The sequence below is a fragment of the Hypanus sabinus genome, chromosome 6 (genome assembly GCF_030144855.1).
Source record: "Hypanus sabinus isolate sHypSab1 chromosome 6, sHypSab1.hap1, whole genome shotgun sequence".
Lineage (NCBI taxonomy): Eukaryota > Metazoa > Chordata > Chondrichthyes > Myliobatiformes > Dasyatidae > Hypanus > Hypanus sabinus.
Window position 1 is genome coordinate 180,970,638 of NC_082711.1, and position 23,665 is coordinate 180,994,302.

General features: G+C 50.8%; 1 protein-coding gene across 1 annotated transcript in view; it reads left to right on the forward strand.

Annotated features, from left to right (window-relative positions):
- The window catches only part of smg6 (SMG6 nonsense mediated mRNA decay factor), a 234,938-nt gene that overhangs the window by 208,971 nt on the left and 2,302 nt on the right, over positions 1–23,665 (forward strand). Inside the window, 1 exon segment of the mRNA XM_059971511.1 lies at positions 23,424–23,540. Coding sequence (XP_059827494.1) covers positions 23,424–23,540 — 117 coding nt within the window.

A 23,665-nucleotide genomic window follows, 5' to 3' on the forward strand; every position in this document is an offset into this window, starting at 1 on the left:
CAAATTTCTGGGCCTATGTCAGTGATAGTAACCCTGATTATAATTCTGATGTCCTGTGTCATATCCACAAATAAGCCTGGATGAGGTGGTGATTTTCCTTTCCCTGCTTTCAATTTGCTAATTCCTTTAATATCAGAAGTAGTTGCATACTTTAAGTACTGTATCTACAAGTTTTGGGAATGTTTCTCCTGGGGACTGGGCAGTGCAGTGATCTTTCAGTGCAGGGATCTACATTGTAATCTCTGCTACACCAAAGGAATAAAACACCATCTTCCCCATGGGCTTCTGGTAAACGAGCTTGAGGTAGTCTCTGCTTGTGCTTTAGTGCAGAGGTGCAGATGAAATTAATTTGCCAATCGTAGTCTAAACAAGCTAACTGAGGAGACCAGCTTAGGAATTGAAAATGTCACAGATCATCTGACCAGTTGGATAGAAAAATACCAAATGGAATTTAATCCACAGTTGTGTGAAGTACTATATTTTTAATACAGCAGTGGAATTAGCAGTGAAGTTTAAGAGGCTACTAGACAGGTATATGGAGGAATTTAAGGTGGGGGGTTATATGTGAGGCAGGGTTTGAGGGTCGGCACAACATTGTGGGCCGAAGGGCCTGTAATGTGCTGTACTGTTCTATGTTCTATGTAATTAGGCCATTTGGCCCATCAAGTCGGCGCCACTATTTCATCCTGGCTGATCCATTTTCCTTCTTGGCCCCAATCTCCTCATATCCCTTCATGCCCTGACTAATCAAGAATCTATCAACCACTTCCTTAAATATACCCAATAACCTGATGTCCACAGCTGCCTGTGGCACTAAATTTCACAGATTCGCTATTCTCTAATTTAGTGGTCGCCAACCCGTCGATCGCGATCGATTGGTTGATCTTTGAGACTTTCCCAGTAGATCCCGAGAAAAAAGAAAAATAAATACACAAATACTGTTGAGAGATTGTTTCCAGGTTGCGGTGTTTTAATTCTGTTCTTTCTGCCCAGTGCGCACGTGTGTAGCTCTCCCACACTACATAGTGTACTTCAGTGGTCCCCAACCACCGGGCCGCGAGGAAACAATACGAGTCAGCTGCACTTTTCTTCATTCCCTGTCACGCCGACTGTTGAACTTGAACCCACGCGAGGTCATCAGTGGCCTAAACGCAGTGATATCCTTGCGCCAGTGTTCGCCTGATGTGGCCGGAGGGAAGTGCCAATGCTACTGGCCTGGAGCTCGGCCGGCGGGAAGTGCCGATGCTACTGGCCCGGAGTGCAGCCGGCGGGAAGTGCCGATGCTACTGGCCCGGAGCTCGGCCGGCGGGAAGTGCCGATGCTACTGGCCCGGACCGCGGCCGGCCGGAAGTGCCGATGCTACTGGCCCGGAGTGTGGCCGGCGGGAAGTGCCGATGCTACTGGCCTGGACCGCGGCCGGCCGGAAGTGCCGAAGCTACTGGCCCAGAGCGGGGCCAGCGGGAAGTGCCGATGCTACTGGCCCGGAGTGTGGCCGGCGGGAAGTGCCGATGCTACTGGCCCGGACCGCGGCCGGCCGGAAGTGCCGATGCTACTGGCCCGGAGTGTGGCCGGCGGGAAGTGCCGATGCTACTGGCCTGGACCGCGGCCGGCCGGAAGTGCCGAAGCTACTGGCCCAGAGCGGGGCCAGCGGGAAGTGCCGATGCTACTGGCCCGGAGCGGGGCCAGCGGGAAGTGCCGATGCTACTGGCCCAGAGCGGGGCCAGCGGGAAGTGCCGATGCTACTGGCCCGGAGTGGGGCCGGCGGGAAGTGCCGATGCTACTGGCCCGGAGTACGGCCGGCGAGAAAAGCCGATGCTACTGGCCCGGAGTGGGGCTGGCGGGAAGTGCCGATGCTACTGGCCCGGAGCGGGGTCGGCGGGAAGTGCCGATGCTACTGGCCCGGAGTACAGCCGGCGGGAAGTGCCGATGCTACTGGCCCGGAGTGGGGCCGGCGGGAAGTGCCGATGCTACTGGCCCGGAGCTCGGCCGGCGGGAAGTGCCGATGCTACTGGCCCGGAGCTCGGCCGGCGGGAAGTGCCGATGCTACTGGCCCGGAGCTCGGCTGGCGGGAAGTGCCGATGCTACTGGCCCGGAGTACGGCCGGCGGGAAGTGCTGATGCTACTGGCCCGGAGTGGGGTCGGCGGGAAGTGCCGATGCTACTGGCCCGGAGCGGGGCCAGCGGGAAGTGCCGATGCTACTGGCCCGGAGCGCAGCCAGCGAGAAAAGCCGATGCTACTGGCCCGGAAGGAAGTGCTGATGCTACTGGCCCGGAGTGTGGCCGGCAGGAAGTGCCGATGCTACTGGCCTGGAGTTTGGCTGGCGGGAAGTGCCGATGCTACTGGCCCGGAGTTCGGCCGGCGGGAAGTGCCGATGCTACTGGCCCGGAATACGGCCGGCGAGAAAAGCCGATGCTACTGGCCCGGACTGGGGCTGGCAGGAAGTGCCGATGCTACTGGCCCGGAACGGGGCCAGCGGGAAGTGCCGATGCTACTGGCCTGGAGCGGGGCCGGCAGGAAGTGCCGATGCTACTGGCCCAGAGCGGGGCCGGCAGGAAGTGCCAATGCTACTGGCCCGGAGTGGGGCCGGCGGGAAGTGCCGATGCTACTGGCCCGGAGTTCGGCCGGCGGGAAGTGCCGATGCTACTGGCCCGGAATACGGCCGGCGAGAAAAGCCGATGCTACTGGCCCGGAGTGGGGCTGGCGGGAAGTGCCGATGCTACTGGCCCGGAGTGGGGCTGGCGGGAAGTGCCGATGCTACTGGCCCGGAGCTCGGCCGGCGGGAAGTGCCGATGCTACTGGCCCGGAGCTCGGCCGGCGGGAAGTGCCGATGCTACTGGCCTGGAGTGCGGCCGGCGGGAAGTGCCGATGCTACTGGCCTGGAGTGCGGCCAGCGGGAAGTGCCGATGCTACTGGCCCGGAGCGGGGCCGGCGGGAAGTGCCGATGCTACTGGCCTGGAGTGCAGCCGGCGGGAAGTGCTGATGCTACTGGCCCGGAGTGCGGCCGGCGGGAAGTGCCGATGCTACTGGCCCGGAGTGGGGTCGGCGGGAAGTGCCGATGCTACTGGCCCAGAGCGGGGCCGGCGGGAAGTGCCGTTGCTACTGGCCCAGAGTGGGGCCGGCAGGAAGTGCCGATGCTACTGGCCCGGAGTGTGGCCGGCAGGAAGTGCCGATGCTACTGGCCCGGAGCTCGGCCGGCGGGAAGTGCCGATGCTACTGGCCCGGAGCGGGGCCGGCGGGAAGTGCCGATGCTACTGGCCCGGAGTGTGGCCGGCGGGAAGTGCCGATGCTACTGGCCCGGAGCTCGGCCGGCAGGAAGTGCCGATGCTACTGGGCCGGAGTGTGGCCGGCAGGAAGTGCTGATGCTACTGGCCCGGAGCGGGGCCAGCGGGAAGTGCCGGTGCTACTGGCCCGGAGCTCGGCCGGCGGGAAGTGCTGATGCTACTGGCCCGGAGTGTGGCCGGCAGGAAGTGCTGATGCTACTGGCCCGGAGCGGGGCCGGCGGGAAGTGCCGATGCTACTGGTCCGGAGTTCGGCCGGCAGGAAGTGCCGATGCTACTGGCCCGGAGTGGGGCCGGAGGGAAGTGCCGATGCTACTGGCCCGGAGCTCGGCCGGCAGGAAGTGCCGATGCTACTGGCCCGGAGCTCGGCCGGAGGGAAGTGCCGATGCTACTGGCCCGGAGTGTGGCCGGCGGGAAGTGCCGATGCTACTGGCCCGGAACGGGGCCGGAGGGAAGTGCTGATGCTACTGGCCCGGAGGGAAGTGCTGATGCTACTGGGTCGGCGGGAAGTGCCGATGCTACTGGCCCGGAGTTCGGCCGGCGGGAAGTGCCGATGCTACTGGCCCGGAGTTCGGCCGGAGGGAAGTGCCGATGCTACTGGCCCGGAGTTCGGCCGGAGGGAAGTGCCGATGCTACTGGCCCGGAGTTCGGCCGGAGGGAAGTGCCGATGCTACTGGCCCGGAGGGAAGTGCTGATGCTACTGGCCCGGAGTGCGGCCAGCGGGAAGTGCCGATGCTACTGGCCCGGAGCGGGGCCGGCGGGAAGTGCCGATGCTACTGGCCCGGAGTGTGGCCGGCAGGAAGTGCCGATGCTACTGGCCCGGAGCGGGGCCAGCGGGAAGTGCCGATGCTACTGGCCCGGAGTGCGGCCGGCGGGAAGTGCCGATGCTACTGGCCCGGAGCGGGGCCAGCGGGAAGTGCCGATGCTACTGGCCCGGAGCGGGGCCAGCAGGAAGTGCCGATGCTACTGGCCCGGAGCGGGGCCAGCGGGAAGTACTGATGCTACTGGCCTGGAGCGGGGTCGGCGGGAAGTGCCGATGCTACTGGCCCGGAGCGGGGCCAGCGGGAAGTGCCGATGCTACTGGCCCGGAGCGGGGCCAGCGGGAAGTGCCGATGCTACTGGCCTGGAGCGGGGCCGGCAGGAAGTGCCGATGCTACTGGCCCGGAGTGCGGCCGGCAGGAAGTGCCGATGCTACTGGCCCGGAGTGGGGCCGGCAGGAAGTGCTGATGCTACTGGCCCGGAGCTCGGCCGGAGGGAAGTGCCGATGCTACTGGCCCGGAGCGGGGCCGGCGGGAAGTGCCGATGCTACTGGCCCGGAGCTCGGCCGGCAGGAAGTGCCGATGCTACTGGCCCGGAGCTCGGCCGGCAGGAAGTGCCGATGCTACTGGCCCGGAGCTCGGCCGGCAGGAAGTGCCGATGCTACTGGCCCGGAGCTCGGCCGGAGGGAAGTGCCGATGCTACTGGCCCGGAACGGGGCCGGAGGGAAGTGCTGATGCTACTGGGCCGGCGGGAAGTGCCGATGCTACTGGCCCGGAGCTCGGCCGGAGGGAAGTGCTGATGCTACTGGGCCGGCGGGAAGTGCCGATGCTACTGGCCCGGAGGGAAGTGCTGATGCTACTGGGTCGGCGGGAAGTGCCGATGCTACTGGCCCGGAGTTCGGCCGGAGGGAAGTGCCGATGCTACTGGCCCGGAGCTCGGCCGGAGGGAAGTGCCGATGCTACTGGCCCGGAGGGAAGTGCCGATGCTACTGGCCCGGAGGGAAGTGCTGATGCTACTGGCCCGGAACGGGGCCGGAGGGAAGTGCTGATGCTACTGGCCCGGAGTTCGGCCGGAGGGAAGTGCCGATGCTACTGGCCCGGAACGGGGCCGGAGGGAAGTGCTGATGCTACTGGGCCGGCGGGAAGTGCTGATGCTACTGGCCCGGAGTGGGGTCGGCGGGAAGTGCCGATGCTACTGGCCCGGAACGGGGCCGGCGGGAAGTGCCGATGCTACTGGCCTGGAGCGGGGCCGGCAGGAAGTGCCGATGCTACTGGCCCGGAGTTCGGCCGGCGGGAAGTGCCGATGCTACTGGCCCGGAGTTCGGCCGGCGGGAAGTGCCGATGCTACTGGCCCGGAGCACGGCCGGCGGGAAGTGCTGATGCTACTGGCCCGGAGCTCGGCCGGAGGGAAGTGCCGATGCTACTGGCCCGGAGCACGGCCGGCGGGAAGTGCTGATGCTACTGGCCCGGAGCTCAGCCGGAGGGAAGTGCCGATGCTACTGGCCCGGAACGGGGCCGGCGGGAAGTGCCGATGCTACTGGCCCGGAGTTCGGCCGGCGGGAAGTGCCGATGCTACTGGCCCGGAGCTCGGCCGGAGGGAAGTGCCAATGCTACTGGCCCGGAGCTCGGCCGGAGGGAAGTGCCGATGCTACTGGGCCGGAGGGAAGTGCCGATGCTACTGGCCCGGAGCTCGGCCGGAGGGAAGTGCCGATGCTACTGGCCCGGAGCTCGGCCGGAGGGAAGTGCCGATGCTACTGGTCCGGAGCGCGGCTGGTGGGATGTGCTGTTGCTACTGGCCTGGAGCGGGGTCGGCGGGAAGTGCCGATGCTACTGGTCCGGAGTTCGGCCGGCAGGAAGTGCCGATGCTACTGGTCCGGAGCTCGGCCGGCGGGAAGTGCCGATGCTACTGGTCCGGAGTTCGGCCGGCGGGAAGTGCCGATGCTACTGGTCCGGAGTTCGGCCGGCAGGAAGTGCCGATGCTACTGGCCCGGAGCTCGGCCGGCGGGAAGTGCCGATGCTACTGGCCTGGAGCGGGGCCGGAGGGAAGTGCCGATGCTACTGGCCTGGAGTTCGGCCGGCGGGAAGTGCCGATGCTACTGGGCCGGAGGGAAGTGCCGATGCTACTGGCCCGGAGCTCGGCCGGAGGGAAGTGCCGATGCTACTGGCCCGGAGGGAAGTGCCGATGCTACTGGCCCGGAGCTCGGCCGGAGGGAAGTGCCGATGCTACTGGCCCGGAGCTCGGCCGGAGGGAAGTGCCGATGCTACTGGTCCGGAGCGCGGCTGGTGGGATGTGCTGTTGCTACTGGCCTGGAGCGGGGTCGGCGGGAAGTGCCGATGCTACTGGTCCGGAGTTCGGCCGGCAGGAAGTGCCGATGCTACTGGTCCGGAGCTCGGCCGGCGGGAAGTGCCGATGCTACTGGTCCGGAGTTCGGCCGGCGGGAAGTGCCGATGCTACTGGTCCGGAGTTCGGCCGGCAGGAAGTGCCGATGCTACTGGCCCGGAGCTCGGCCGGCGGGAAGTGCCGATGCTACTGGCCTGGAGCGGGGCCGGAGGGAAGTGCCGATGCTACTGGCCTGGAGTTCGGCCGGCGGGAAGTGCCGATGCTACTGGCCCGGAGCTCGGCCGGCGGGAAGTGCCGATGCTACTGGCCCGGAGCTCGGCCGGCGGGAAGTGCCGATGCTACTGGTCCGGAGCGCGGCTGGTGGGATGTGCTGTTGCTACTGGCCTGGAGCGGGGTCGGCGGGAAGTGCCGATGCTACTGGCCCGGAGTTTGGCTGGCGGGAAGTGCAGATGCTACTGGTCCGGACCGCGGCCGGCGGGAAGTGCCGTTGCTATGGGCCCGGAGCGGGGCCGGCAGGAAGTGCCGATGCTACTGGCCTGGAGCGGGGTCGGCGGGAAGTGCCGATGCTACTGGTCCGGAGTTCGGCCGGCAGGAAGTGCCGATGCTACTGGTCCGGAGCTCGGCCGGCGGGAAGTGCCGATGCTACTGGTCCGGAGTTCGGCCGGCGGGAAGTGCCGATGCTACTGGTCCGGAGTTCGGCCGGCAGGAAGTGCCGATGCTACTGGCCCGGAGCTCGGCCGGCGGGAAGTGCCGATGCTACTGGCCTGGAGCGGGGCCGGAGGGAAGTGCCGATGCTACTGGCCTGGAGTTCGGCCGGCGGGAAGTGCCGATGCTACTGGGCCGGAGGGAAGTGCCGATGCTACTGGCCCGGAGCTCGGCCGGAGGGAAGTGCCGATGCTACTGGCCCGGAGGGAAGTGCCGATGCTACTGGCCCGGAGCTCGGCCGGAGGGAAGTGCCGATGCTACTGGCCCGGAGCTCGGCCGGAGGGAAGTGCCGATGCTACTGGTCCGGAGCGCGGCTGGTGGGATGTGCTGTTGCTACTGGCCTGGAGCGGGGTCGGCGGGAAGTGCCGATGCTACTGGTCCGGAGTTCGGCCGGCAGGAAGTGCCGATGCTACTGGTCCGGAGCTCGGCCGGCGGGAAGTGCCGATGCTACTGGTCCGGAGTTCGGCCGGCGGGAAGTGCCGATGCTACTGGTCCGGAGTTCGGCCGGCAGGAAGTGCCGATGCTACTGGCCCGGAGCTCGGCCGGCGGGAAGTGCCGATGCTACTGGCCTGGAGCGGGGCCGGAGGGAAGTGCCGATGCTACTGGCCTGGAGTTCGGCCGGCGGGAAGTGCCGATGCTACTGGCCCGGAGCTCGGCCGGCGGGAAGTGCCGATGCTACTGGCCCGGAGCTCGGCCGGCGGGAAGTGCCGATGCTACTGGTCCGGAGCGCGGCTGGTGGGATGTGCTGTTGCTACTGGCCTGGAGCGGGGTCGGCGGGAAGTGCCGATGCTACTGGCCCGGAGTTTGGCTGGCGGGAAGTGCAGATGCTACTGGTCCGGACCGCGGCCGGCGGGAAGTGCCGTTGCTATGGGCCCGGAGCGCGGACAGATGAGCACCGCCTCTAAACCTGTTCACCACACCGAATGTTCGTGGGGAATCTGGTGCTAAAGTATTCGCAGACGACCTAATTCGGGCTCAAGGTTTTGTAAGTATCAGAGCAGCTACCGCGCTGTGATCTACTAAAACAAACTTTTGTCAGCCGATAGATCCTACAAAGGGGGAGGCGGGCCTGTCACACTCCTCACTCGGTCAGTCGCTCTGTCTGGACTGTGACCACCGCGGCCCTGGCACGGGGACCTCTCCGGCCCTGACCTTGTCCTCTCACACCTCCCGCGACTAGCCGCACCTGGCCAAAACGTCTGGCGGCGGGCGGGCGGAGACTGGGAGGCTGTCTGAGGCAATGAAGCCCTCAAAACAGCTTCGGTACCCTGTCCAAGCACCCCGCACTTAAAGACAAACATGTTGAGATTTTTCAGCGGAAAAAAACGTGAGCAAGCGGGTCAGCAACTAGGTGTCAAGAGCCGTGAAAAAATTGTGGAATAGACTGGACATAAGGAACCTGTATCGGTGTATTCCGGTCGTGTTTAACACCAACTCCCCCCGTCGGCCGGTCTGCAAGAATATTTTCAATATTAAACAGGTCAGCGGTCCAAAAAAGGGTCGGTATCCCTGGTGTTTATACATTATTTCTACTTCCAGGTTGTGTGGTTTTACTTCCGGTCTTTTCTGCCCTCGTGCGCAAATGTGTAACTAGTCGATCTTGCCTTTCATTAGGACTGAGGTAGGGGATCTTAGGCTCGAAAAGGTTAGTGACCACGACTCTAGCTGAAGAAATTCCTCCTGTGTTCGAAATGGACGTTTCTCTGCTCTGAGGCTGTGCTTTCTGGTTCTGGATTCCACTCTGTATCAGCCTTTCAATATTCCATGGGCTTTAATGAGATCCACCCCATTCTCCCAAACTCCAGTGATTACAAACCCGGTCATCAGATGCTTCACATACATTAACCCTTTCATTCTTAGAATACTTCTTGTGAACCTCCTTCTGATCCTCTCCAATGGCAGCATACCTTTTCTTAGATAAGGGGCCCAAAACTGCTCACGGTACTCCAAATGCATTTTGACAAATGCCTTATAAAGCCTCAGCATTGCATGCTGCCTCCTGCACGTATGCTGAGCTCGTTGACTTCATTAACTTTGCCTCCAACTTTCACCCTGCCCTCAAATTTACCTGGTCCATTTCCGACACCTCCCTCCCCTTTCTTGATCTTTCTGTCTCCATCTCTGGAGACGGCTTATCTACTGATATCTACTATAAGCCTACAGACTCTCACAGCTACCTGGACTATTCCTCTTCCCACCCTGTCTCTTACAAAAATGCTATCCCCTTCTCACAGTTCCTCCGTCTCTGCTGCATCTGCTCTCAGGATGAGGCTTTTCATTCCAGGACGAAGGAGATGTCTTCCTTTTTTAAACAAAGGGGCTTCCCTTCTTCCACCATCAACTCTGCTCTCAAACGCATCTCTCCCATTTCCCGCACATCTGCTCTCACCCCATCCACCCGCCACCCCTCTCGGGATAGGGTTCCCCTTGTCCTCACCTACCACCTCACCAACCTCTGGGATCAACATATAATTCTCCATAACTTCCGCCACCTCCAACGGGTTCCCACTACCAAGTACATCTTTCCCTACCCCCCTCTTTCTGCTTTCCGCAGGGATAGCTCTCTATGCAACTCCCTTGTCCACTCGATCCCCCCCATCCCTTCCCACCGATCTCAATTCCTGGCACCTATCCTTGTAAGCGGAGCCAATGTTACACCTGTCCTTACACTTCCTCCCTCACCACCATTCAGGGCCCCAGACAGTCCTTCCAGGTGAGGCGACACTTCACCTGTGAGTTGGCTGGTGTGGTATACTGCGTCCGGTGCTCCCAGTGTGGCCTTTTATATATTGGTGAGACCCGACGCCGACTGGGAGACCATTTCGTTGAACACCTACGCTCGGTCCGCCAGAGAAAACAGGATCTCCCAGTGGTCACACATTTTAATTCCACGTCCCATTCCCATTCTGATATGTCTATCCATGGCCTCCTCTTCTGTCAAGATGAAGCCACACTCAGGTTGGAGGAACAACACCTTATATACTGGCTGGGTAGCCTCCAACCTGATGGCATGAACATTGACTTCTCTAACTTCCGTTCATGCCCCAATTGCTTCTTGTCGGTCAGCCAATCTTCTACCCATGCTAGTATTTCAGAATTAGAATCATGTTTAATATTGTCGGCATGTGTCATGAAATTTGTTGTTTTTCCAGCAGCAGTTTAAGGCAATACATAATAATAGAGAGGGAAAAACTGAATTGCAGTAAGGGAGTGTGTATATATATCTCAGAGGTGGCTGATATAAGAAAGTCTTACCAATGGCTGGAAATAGTAGGGCTGAGGGACAGTACAGAGGTGCTGCTCATGGCTGCACAAGAGCAATAGAAGCAGGGGTCTGACACACCAGACAAGACACAAGACATGTTATGTGGTTTTTCTTGTGTGGTCTGTTTTGTGCTTTTTCGTGATATCATTCCGGAGAATGTTCTCTCATTTTTTAACTGCATTGTATTTGTGGTTTATTAATGACAATAAACTGAATCTGAATCTGAAGATGCAAGGCTGTGCAAGGAATCCACTGAAACCATCCAGCATATAGCAGCAGGGTGCAAGATGCAGGCAGGAACAGCATACAATGAATGGCACAACCAAGTTGCAGGAATGGTGTACAGGAATATCTGTGCTGAGTGTGGATTGGCCAGCCAACAGACCAAGTAATTCTGGACAGGGAACAGAAGAAAGCAATAGTAATAAATGTCGCAATCCTGAATGACATTAACATCAGGAGAAAAGAATATGTGAAGGTGGAGAGTGGATAGAAAGGATGTGAAAGGGTAAAGCCAGAGTAATCCCGGTAGTGATAGGAGCACTTAGAGCTGTGATACCTGGACTGGGAAAGATGCTCCAAGAAATCGTGGGAACAACATCTGAGATCTCAGTCCAGAAGAGCACACTACTAGGAATATTGCACCGAACCCTCAAGCTCCCAGTTCTCTGGTAAAGGACCTGAGATTGAGAGAAAATTACACACACACACTACTCATAAGGGATGTGAAAAAAATATGTACGAGGGGTGATTGATAAGTTCGTGGCCTAAGGTAGAAGGAGTCAATTTTAGAAAACCTAGCACATTTATTTTTCAACATAGTCCCCTCCTACATGTGCACACTTAGTCCAGCAGTTGTGGAGCATACGGATCCCTTCTTTGTAGAAGTGCATGTAACGAGAGTGTCTTGGACCTCCAGGAGGTTCACAGCAGGGGTGATTGATATTTTCGTGGCCTAAGCTAGAAGGTGATGAGTTATACAGCTCTCATTACATGCACGTGCAGTTCAACTCTGAGTGAAAATGGCGAAAGTTTGAAGTTAATAACTCATCTCCTATCTTAGGCCACGAACTTATTAAATACACCATTCTGTGGACCACTTCTGAAGGTCCAAGGCATTGGCTTCTGCAAAGAAGGGATCTGTATGCTCCACAACGGCTGGACTAAGTGTGTAAATGTAGAAAAAATAAATGTGCTAGGTTTTCTAAAATTGACTCTTACCTTAGGCCACGAACTTATCAATCACCCCTCGTATGCAATACTTAAATAAGCTGTGCAAAAACAAAAATCAAATATATTATTGAGGTGGTGTTCATGAGTTCAATGTCCATTCAGGGGAAAGGGGAAGAAGTTGTTCCTGTATTGTTGAGTTTGTGGCTTCAGGATGCTGTACCTCTTTCCCAATGGCAGCAATGAGGACGGGTCATGTCGTAGGTGATGGGATTCCCAGTGATGAATGACACCCCTTTGAGGCATTACTCCTTGAAGATATCCTGAATACAATGGAAGTTAAGGAACATGATGCTGCTAAGTTTAAAACTTTCTACAGCTTATTTCGATCCTTGCAGTAGCACATCCCCCATATCAGATGGTGTTGCATGTAATTCCATGGCTCTTATCTTGTTCAGCAGCCTCATGTTCAGCACCTTGTCAAGGCCCTTCTGAAAATCCAAGTAAACAATGTCCACTAACTCTCCTTTGTCTATCCTGCCTGTTATTTCCTCAAAGAATTCCAACAGATTTGTCAGGCAAGATTTCTCCTTAAGGAAGCCTTGCTGACTTTGGCCTAATTTATTATGTACCTCCAAATACCCTGAAACCTCATCCTTAATAATGGACTCCAACATCTTCCCACCCATTGAAGCCAGCCAAACTTGGAAGGTGTTTGAAAGGAAGGGAATACAGAATAAATGGGAGGGTATTAAATGGTGTGAAGGACCAGAGAGAGTTTGAAATGTTTGTCTAGGGATCTTTAAAGACAACAGAAATTTTAAATATGGCACTTAAACTGGCAAGAGGTAATAATTAAACAGGATAAGACTCTGGTCATACCAGGAACTAGGAAACACTCTGCAGAGAGTCAACTGCTGTAAGGTGGTGGGCTGAACTCCACCCTAGACCTAGTACTCGGTGTGTTCACTGCAGCTCACTGACTTCTTCACTCATCAGGCTGCTGCCCCACATGGTTCAAATCAGCTACCATCATCCCGGTAGCAAAGAACACCTTCAGAACTAAACAAACAATGTCCGGTTTCATTGAAACCAATAATCATAAAATACTTTGAACATATCAATGGAACATATCAAAAATTATTCCTGCCACATTGGACATTCACCAATATGCTTACTGACAGCTACTCTATTTCAGATGCCATAGCATCTGTCATTCACCTGGCCCTAACATACCTAGAAAACAAGGACACACCAGTCTGGATTGCAGTTTGGCATTAAACACTATTGTCCCACAGACCTTGGTGAACAAACTCCCACAGCTCAGTCTAAATACACCATTGTGCAACTGGGTATATGATTTCCTAACGAACAGACCTCAGATAGTCAAGATGCACATAATCTTCAGTATAGGTGTCCCCCAGGGCAGTGTGCTGAGACTATTGCTGTATACTCTGATCACACATGACTATGGTCAAACACCTGAATAATCACATTGTCAAGTTCACCGATGACACAGCAGTTGGCCTACAGAGAGAAGGTAGAAGAGCTTAAAGTCTAGGGGCAGACAAATAACCTCTTCTATAATGCCAGCAAGACAAAGGAGATGGTTATTGACTTCAAGAGAACTCTCACTCACTTTACATCGTCAGCAAAGCAGTGGAAACTACAAGCAGCTTCAAACTCTTGGGTGTGTCTATCACACACAACCTCCCCTAGTCCAAGAACACAGTCAGGAAAGCTCACCAACGCCTCTACTTTCTGCGAAGGTTGAAGAGAGCCAGACTTTGCACATTCATACTCACAGTATTCTACAGATTTGCAATAGAGAGCATTCTAACAAGCTGCATCATTGCTTGGTACAAAAACTACACCGCGGTGGAGAGGAAGGCTCTATTACGAGTAGTCAAAGCTGTCCAGTGCATCACTGGCACCAGCCTACCCCCCACTCCCCATCAAGGACGCATATACAGAAAGGTGTCAGAAAAGGGCCAGTAAAACCTTGAAGGATTCCACACAGCCTGCTCATGGACTGTTAGTCCCAATACTATCATGGAGGAGGCTACATCACACCAAGGCCATCAGACTCAAAAACAGTTACTCTCCCTAAGCAATAAGACTGATTAACACCTCCACCCATAACTCTGCCACTATTTCCCATCAGTCAGCTATGTTTAGCCTAGGGTTATTTTATGGACATAAAATCAATTTATGTATATAAGCTATATTATAGATATATATTGATTGTTTTTTTTAGTATTTTTTATTGAGTTCTTTATCCTTTTTGATTTTTTTTTGTGTTGCATTGGATCCAGAGTAACAACTATTTTGTTCTCCTTATGCTTGTGTACAGAAAATAACATTAAGCAATCTTGAAAGGTATGAGAGGATGCAGAGGAGATGGTTTATGAGGATATTTACCATGACTGAAAAGCCAGTCACGAGGAGAAATTGGATAAAATAGGGCTGATTTATTTGAAAATGAAGAGCCGAGAGGAGACTCAAACGAGGTGTCTATAACTGTGAGGGCCTTAGATAGAATAAATAGGAGAGACTTACTTCCCTCATCAGAGAAGCCAAAAATCAATGGGCGGTGATTGAATAGAAGTTGTAGTGGGGGGTGGGGTGCAGGAAGATGAGGAAGTTTAACTCAGAATAGGTAGGAGCCTGGAACTTGGGTAGAAGCAAAAAGTCTTTTATATTAAGTTACCTGGATGTGGACTTGGGGTTGTGATCTTCAAAGCTACAAATCCGGTCAACTTCGACGCTTTGCAATTCGCCTACCGGAGCAACAGGTCAACGGCAGATGTAATCTCTCTGGCACTACATTCCTCCTTAGAACACCTGGAGAATAAAGATGCATATGTAAGACTCCTTTTCATTGACTACATCTCTGACTTTAATACCATCATTCCAAATAAACTGATTCCTAATCTCCGGAACCTGGGTCTTAGTACTCAGATCTGCAGCTGGATCTTCAGCTTCCTCACAGTCAGGACCCAGGCTGTAAAAATAGGGGACAAGCTCTCCTCTACAATCACTCTGAGCACCGGTGCCCCACAAGGCTGTGTACTTAGCCCCCTGCTGTACTCACTGTACACCTATGATTGTGTAGTCAAGTTTCCATCGAACTCAATATATAAGTTTGCTGATGACACCACAATTGTAGGCCGTAGAGGAAATTAAGAACCTGATGGCATGGTGCGAAGACAATAACCTATCCCTCAACATCAGCAAGACGAAGGAATTGGTTATTGACTTCAGAAGCTGTAGCGGACCACATGACTCCATCTACATCGGTGGTGTGCAGGTGGAACAGGTCAAAAGCTTTAAGTTCCTCAGGGTGAATATCACAAATGACCTGACCTGGTCTAAGCAAGCAGAGTCCACTGCCAAGAAGGCCCAATAGCACCTTTACTTCCTGAGAAAGCTGAAGAAATTTGGCCTGTCTCCTAAAACCCTCGCTAATTTTTATAGATGTACTGTAGAAAGTATTCTTCTAGGATGCATCACAACCTGGTATAGAAGCTGTCCTGTCCAAGACCGGAAGAAGCTGCAGAAGATTGTGAACATAGCCCAGCACATCACACAAACCAATCTTCCATCCTTGGACTCACTTTACACCACACACTGTCGGAGCAGTGCTGCCAGGATAATCAAGGACACGACCCACCCAGCCAACACACTTTTTGTCCCACTTCCCTCCAGGAGAAGGTTCAGGAGCTTGAAGATTCGTATGGCCAGATTTGGGAACTTTCCAACTGTGATAAGACTGCTGAACAGGCCGTACCTTCCAAATATCCATACCTGACTTGCACTACCTTACTTTTCCTTTTCTATTTTCTAATTATGATTTATAATTTAAATATTTTATTATATTTACTTCAATTTGTACTTCAGGGAGCGCGAAGCGCAGTAACAAATATCACTGTGATGATTGTACGCTCTAGTATCAATTGTTTGGTGACAATAAAGTAAAGTAAGTAAGTAAATCCAGAACTGAAGGTGAGATTAGGCTGCAGACCTTCCTTGATATTGGCACAGGAATTGGTTCTGTAGTTCTTTATAAATAAAGGGTGTGCCTAATGTGCTGTTCACATGCAAAGTGCTGCCAAACTGCTGGATAATTGCCCTTGATTAACAGGGTGGCATCGATTCTCTATTCCCCTCAACCTTTTATCATTTCTGACACCATACTCACATGTACGTACATGCTGGGCGCTGCCAGCAGTTTGAGCTTCCTACTGGTACAGTGAAGCCATTTGTTTGTTCTTCTGTCTTCTGCATCCTAGACTACCCTACCTGCTTCAATATGATCATTCCAGCTTCTGCTTTGCACCTTATATGCTTCCATGAATTTTTGTGGACTCAAACTTTTGCCAATCTTTATCATCAGAAGGAGCATCATTGGACCTTTGCTGCTTCTTGACCATGACTACTTACTACCGAGCCCTACCTTTGCTTGGCTGAACTCTTCATGGTCCGAGCAGTCGTAGTTTAAATTGCTTTGTGGATGAAATGTTTAACTCAGGGTTCACATTAGGTTCTATCTACAGTGTACTTTTTGCAAAACGCAGTACCATTGAGCACATATACACGGACTGCATCGCAGGAAATCTGCATCCATTATCATGGACGTCACCATCCAGGCCATACTCTCTTCTCACTGTTGCCATCAGGACGAAGGCGCAAGAACCTTAGGACCCACACTACCAGGTTCAGGAACATTTATTACCGCCTCAGCCATCAGGCTCCTGAACCAGAGAGGATAACTTCTCTCACAACACTGAACTATTCCCACAATCTGTGGATACACTTTCAAGGACTTTTGATCTTGATAATGTTCTTGATATTTATTGCTTATTTATTACTCTTATAATTGTTTTGTATTTGCACAGTTTGATGTCTGTCCTGTGTGTGGTTTTTCATGGATTCTATTGTCTTTCTTTGTATTTACTGTGAATGCTTGCAAGAAAATGAATCTCTGGGTTGTATATGGTGACATGTATGTACTTTGATAATAAATTTACTTTGAACTGTTGAAGGTGGCAGTCTCTGGACTCCAGCCTTATCTGGTTTACTCAACATACTGTAGCCTGGATTGCTGTTTTTTTCTGCTGGTTTGGGGATTTTCATTGCTTATCCTTGTTCTTTGAAATGAATTGTTGAAATGAATTGTCTCCTTCTCAGATAATTGTCTGCCCATATCAGGAAATCATTTCCCACTACATTGTTTATTAGAAACCTATGGGCTCTCACTATTATTTGGATTGCTCAGTTCACCATGCTTCCTGCAACCCTATTCCTACCCCGCCCCCCTCTGCCCTCCTCCCTGTCTCCCTGCCCCCTTCCCTTCCCCTGTCCCCTCCCCCTCCCTCGTCTCCTCCCTGCTCCCTCCCCGGTTCAGAGAGACCGTGACGTGGAAAAATATTAGAGTGATTGAGCGAGAGGAAATCAATCCTGGCTGCAGGAGAAATGCTCCTTCTCAAAAACTACCAAGAACTTGGTTATTAGGTATAAATGATTCCAGTGCTGTTGTACTTGGCCCATTGTCCAGTCTTGTACCCTGCCAGTCACTCAAGCCAACTTCTGTTTCATCTGTGGGTTCGTGATGGAATGGGTCACAATACACTAATCTGTAGACAAGGGCAATGTACATTGATTTGTAAGGGCATCACAAATTACAGGGAGATGGCAGGAGAATGGAGTTGAGATAGATAATACATCAGCCATGATAGAATGGTGGAGGAGACTTGATGGAACAAATGGCCTACTTCTGCTCTTAAGTCTTATGGTCTTATCCTCCAATACCCTAGTCCTAATGACTGCCTTTGTGTATGGCTGCATCACGTTGCAGTTGGAATCAGAGCATGGGTACCAAGTGTCACTACAGGCTGAGGTTCTACCTGTCCCTGGTGTTGTGAAGGGCAGACCAGACCCTGTTGCTACCCAATATCCCAATCAGCAGGACATTGCCACATGACCTGTCCTTTGTGGAAATGTTCATTCAAAAAAAAGCATCTTGGACCACAAGTTTAGCAAGCAGTGATCAGCAAGGAACATCCTACAGATAATATGAGAAGAATCAAGGTGGATGCTGTGGACAGGTTTTCTGAGCAAATTACTCGAACCTGGGTTCAAAAACAGCTTCTTCCCTACTGCCATCAGTTCTTGAACTGACCTGAAATACCCTAACACTACCTTGGACTATATTCCTTTCTTCTCTCTCTCAACTTACACTAATATTTTTATGTTTTTAAAATTTTTAGAAGATGTTGTCCTCAAGTAAGCTATGTATAATTGATGTTAATTGATGTTTGTCATGTTTGTAATATACTGTGCTGCTACTGCACAAAGCTCATTTCCACAGAATTTATACCTTGGGTATTTATTCCTATGCCAATAAGCTTGAACTTGGAAATGCTGTATGATGCAGTAAAGTTTGATGCAGAGACTTTGTGTGGAACAACTGCAGTCTGGAGTCCCTTAGCCAATAGACACTGAGGGGCTGGGTCCTGTGTAAACAGTCCTCAGACAGTGAGAGTTTGAATCATCCCAGCCGGGGGCATATGAATGGCAATGGTGCCTTGTACATAGAATGTGATAAGACTTTCTTATGACTGCAACAAGTGACACTGAATGCATGAACTGAATGTCACAACAAGTATAAAGAGCCATCTTCCTTTTCTTTGTACTTGCATATATTTTTATGAATAACATTGAAAGAATGCAGGGAAAAATTGCAAGGATGTTGCCAGGACTTGAGGAGCTAAGTTATAGGGAAAGGTTGAATATTTCCTGCAATGTAGGAGATTGAGGGAAGATTTGATAGAGGTATACAGGCAGTCCCCGAGTTACAAACGTCTGACATATGAACAACTCGTACTTACAAACGGAGGGAGGAGAACACCGTCTGGCATTTTAAGTTGCTGCCGTTAACACTGTGTTGAGTGTGTAACTTTGTATTTGGATTAAATATTTCTTAACAAGATTCAGCCTGACCCCCCCCCCCCCCTTCCAGTCAGCACCGCCCCTTCTTGTCCCATTTAACCTGGCTCAGTGCGGGTGGAATTTAGGACCCGGGGGAAGCAGAGAACCTGCCGCCCATGGCTGCTGCTGAATCTGCAGTTTTCTGTTCCCTTGACGGAAAACGATCGCGATTGAAAATAAAGTGGAAATAATAAAGCGATCGGAAAGAAGTGTCATCAGTCATCAGTCATTGGAAAAACATTAGGCTACAGTCGGTCAACGATTGGAACAATTTTAAAGGATACAGGTAAAGTGAGAATAATGGAGCATGTGAAAGGCCCTGCCCCAATGAAAGCTACAATTATTACTAAGCAACATAGTGGTTTAATTATTGAAATACATACATTTCTTAAGTGTTTATATGCATAGAAAGGTAAAATATATACTATATACTAAGACAAACGTTTGACTAACTGACGCTGAATAACACCGGATGTACCTGTTCCAACTTGCGTACAAATCCGACTTAAAGGCGGACTCAGGAATGGAACTTGTTCATAACTCAGGGACTGCCTGTACAAAATTTTGAGGGGTGTAGACAGCGTATGCAAGCTTTTTTCACTAAGGTTGGCTGAGACTAGAACTAGAGGTCGTGGGCTGAGGGTGAAGGGTGAAATATCTAAGAGGATCATGAGGGGGATCTTCTTCACACAGGGTGGTGAGAGTGTGGAATGAGTTGTCTGCAGAAGTGGTGGATGTGGGAAGAGAAGTTTGGATAGTTACGCAGATGGGAGGGGTATAGAGGCCTATGTTTCTGGTGCAGCTCGTTGGGATTTTGGCATGGTCTAGATGAACAGAAGGGCCTGCTTCTGGTGCAGTAGTGTCCTATGACTGACTCAATGAATAAAATTTATTTCTTTGTTGCTTCCGTGTTATTTTGCTGCTAATCTGTGTTCCTTCTCAAACATCCTGCTGTGAAGCATTAATATCCCATTAGGGTACAGGAGACAAAAGTGTACCCTTTACTCACCAGATTGTTCCTAAATAATAACTCCTAGCATTATTTTCTTCCAGTCGTTACTAATCTAAAATCTTGAACATTTGTTCCTGCTGCCACTCAGAGTGCAGCTGGTCTCAATAATCTTTCCCCCAGCACTCTGTAACCTCTCACCTGTGCTCACCTGCACTTCTGGTGTTGCTTTGGTTTTTACTCTTTCCCAATCGTGTTACATTTGGCCACAGTAAGTGACATTGGCTGCTTTATCAGCCAAATTGACCCAAATCTGCACCAGTGTCAAATGGCACAGTGTCATGTTCAGTGTGAGAGAGTGGATGTTAAGCGTGAAGGCAGGTCTTGCTTGCGGGGAAACAGTTGATCAAAGTTCAAAGTAAATTTATTATCAAAGTACACATATGTCACCATATACAGCTCTGAGATTCATTTCCTTCTGGGCATTCACAGTAAATCCAAGAAACTCAATAGAATCAATGAAAGACCACACCCAACAGGACAGGCAAACAACCAGTGTGTAAAAGACCACAAACTGTACAAATACAAAAGAAAGAAAAAAATAATAAATAAGCAATAAATATTGAGAACATGAGATAAAGAGTCCTTGAAAGTAAATCCATAGTTTGTGGGAACATTTCAAGGATGGGGCAAGTGAGGTTGAGTGAAGTTATCCCCTCTAGACTGATGGTTGAGGGGTAATAACTGTTCTTGAATCTGGCTGTGTGGGTCCTGTGGCTCCTCTACCTTCTTCCTGATGGCAATGGCAAGAAGAGAACATGGCCTGGATGGTGGGGGTTCTTGATGATAGATGCTGCTTTCTTGCAACTGTGCTCCTTGTAAATGTGCTCAGTGGTGGGCAGGCTTTACCCATGATGGACTGAGCCATATTCATTACTTTTTGAAGGATTTGCTGCTTTATTAATGGTCAAGCAGTGAGAAAAGTTGGGCAACATTACCGAAGACAAAGTGGATCAAGTCTGACATACACTACAGGAAATGGGAACTGATACTGGATGTACTATAATTAATTGTTCTCTCTGGGATGAATTGATCACATCTCAGCCATGATCATATTTGTTCAGTATTGCTTGGTAGCACACTGGTTTAGCACAACACTATGCAGCATCAGTCATCACCAATCAGGGTTCAATTGCGCCACTGCCTGTAAGGAGTTTATATGTTTCCCCGTGACCATATTGGTTTCCTCCAGGTACCTCCCACGTTCCATCATCAGATTTCTCAAAAGTGTGTGAACACTACCTTGCTATTCTTCTCTTGCTCTATTTAATTATTGTAACAGATTGCAATGTTTATGTCTTGCATTGTACTGTTGCCGCTGTCATTGATAATAAATAACTTTGATTCAGTGCTGTCACAGGTGTGAGAACACAGAGGAGAAAGATGTGGGGGGGGGGTGAGAGGACAGACTGATATCGATGAGAGGGTGATGGTTTGTTTTTAGTGTTCGGTTGAACAGGTTGCATTTGATGGAATTGAAACTGTGTGAGCAGCACCATCCAGGTTAGGGCATTGAAGAATGTAGTAGAACAGAGTGATCTAGGAATAATGGTGCATAGTTCCCTGAAGGTGGAATCTCATGTGGATAGGGTGGTGAAGAAAGCTTTTGGTATGGTGGCCTTTATAAATCAGAGCATTGAGTATAGGAGTTGGGATGTAATGTTAAAACTGTACAATGCTTTGGTAAGGCCGAACTTGGAGTATTGTGTACAGTTCTGGTCACTGAATTATCGGAAAGATATCAACAAAATAGAGAGAGTACAGAGAAGATTTACTAGAATGTTACCTGGGTTTCAGCACCTAAGTTCCAGGGAAAGGCTGAACAAGTTAGGTCTTTATTCTTTGGAGCGTAGAAGGTTGAGGGGGGACTTGATAAAGGTATTTCAAATAATGAGGGGGTAAATCGAGTTGACGTGGATAGGCTTTTTCCATTGAGAGTAGGGGAGATTCAAACAAGAGGACATGATTTGAGAGTTAGGGGGCAAAAGTTTAAGGGTAACACGAGGGCAAATTTCTTTACTCAGAGAGTGGTAGCTGTGTGGAATGAGCTTCCACTAGAAGTGGTAGAGGCAGGTTCGGTATTATCATTTGAAGTAAAATTGGATAGGTATATGGACAAGAAGGGAATAGAGGGTTATGGGCTGAGTGCGGGTCAGTGGGACTAGGTGAGTGTAAGCGTTGGCACGGACTAGAAAGGCTGAGATGGCCTGTTTCTGTGCTGTAATTGTTATATGGTTAATCACCAAAGTGTGGAGAGTCATCTTCCGTTGTAATTCACAGGGGCCTTGTGCTCTGTTGACGGGTACATGGGTCTACTGAATGAATTCCATTTAAGTGCTGGAAGAGGAGGGATGGGTGAAGCAAGATGGAAATATGGGAGGACATTTAGAGATTGGGCAGTGTTGTGTGTCTGGTTTGAAAGCACATATCACGAGGTTCAAGGACAGCATTCCTGCTGTTCTAGGACGTTTGAATGGTAAGATGGACTCTTGACTTCACAATCTACTTTGTGAGGTCAAGCGGTCAGAGGTCAATCTTATTTATTGAGAGAGACAGCGTGTGTGGAAAAGACCCTTCTGCCCAACAAGTTGTGCTGCCTAGCAACCCACCTATTTAACCCTAGCTTACTCAGAGAAAACCAATTAATCTACTGACCAGTGTGTGTTTGGAATGTGGGAGGAAACCCACGAGTTTGTGCAGAGGAACATACAAACTCCTTACAGACAGCATTGGAATTGAAACATAAACTTAGACAACTTTATCTTGTACCTTGTTGTCTCTGTGCACTGCATTTTCCCTGTAACTGTAACATGTAGAATGTTATTCTACATTCTTATTGTTTATCTTGCACTACCTCAATACACTGTTTAAAGTTCAAAGTAAATTTATTATCAAAGTACATATATGTTATCATATACAACCGTGAGATTCATTTTCTTGTCAGAATTCACAGTAGATACATAGAAATACCGTAGAATCAATAGGGCACCATGGAAGTATAGTGGTTAGCATGATAGTATTACAGCTTGGAGCATCAAGAGTTCAATTCCAGTAAGAAGTTTGTACACCCTTCCCGTGAGCACATGGGTTTCCTCCCACAGTCCAAAAACGAATTAAATAAGTGGGTTTCTGAGTAGTGCTCTCGTTGGACTGAAGGGCCTGTTCTGCACTGTATCTCTAAATGAAATAATTAAAAAGTACACAAAGACAGATGGACAATTGTTGTAATTAATTGATCTGTATCGAAACTATGCAAGACAAGTTTTACAAAGTACAATAATGAACCAATTTGCCAATTTATTATTTTAAATGACATTGATTATAGAATTATTGTTAATTCCTTTGGGTTTCTATAATTCTAGTATTTTCTTGTCTTTAATGGAGAACTTGCTCTTATTGGTAAATCAGACACCATTGTTCGCTCACTGACACGTTTTGTTTACTGACATCTGAGGGATTCCTCCTTAATTCCTACCTGTAGCCAGTGAAGTCCCAGATTTCTAATAACTTACCTAGAAAATCTGTTTGCGGAAATCCACATTCTCAAGTTAAAACAGAAATCACTGGGAGTCTGCAACAGGTCTTATGAGCATTTATAAAAATCAGGATAACATTTCAGGTACAGTATTACATCAGATCTGGAAATAGTTCAGTCATGTTTTCTCAAGAATTTGGCGTTCACCCATTGTTTGTGGGGGCTAGTGTCCTGAATGCAATTCAACTTGCAGTTTATTGGTGAAGGAATTTGTGTTAACATGGCTTGACTTGTGGTCAGATAACTGTAAAAAAAAATGTTTAAGTAAACTGTACTGATGAAAATGAAAGTTTTCCAAATCTTTGAGGAAAGAGCTGACAATTTTTCTCAGTCCTTATGAATATAAGTGTTGTCTATCCTGTGCTGCATTAGATTCTGGTTCGGAGAACTGCCGATCAGTCATTCAGGAGCACGCTACGACACTGGGACTGGCCATGTTTGGTTTGCTTGTTGAACGTTGCATCGAACTGTTAAAGGAAGCTGCCCAAGGTAAGTGTTGTTGTGGGTCTATACCAGGTATTAAAGCACCAGTATTTATTTATCCTATATATCTATAGGCATGTAAAATCATACCCTTGTTAATGAGGTTTTGCATTTTTCCTAAATCTTTCATG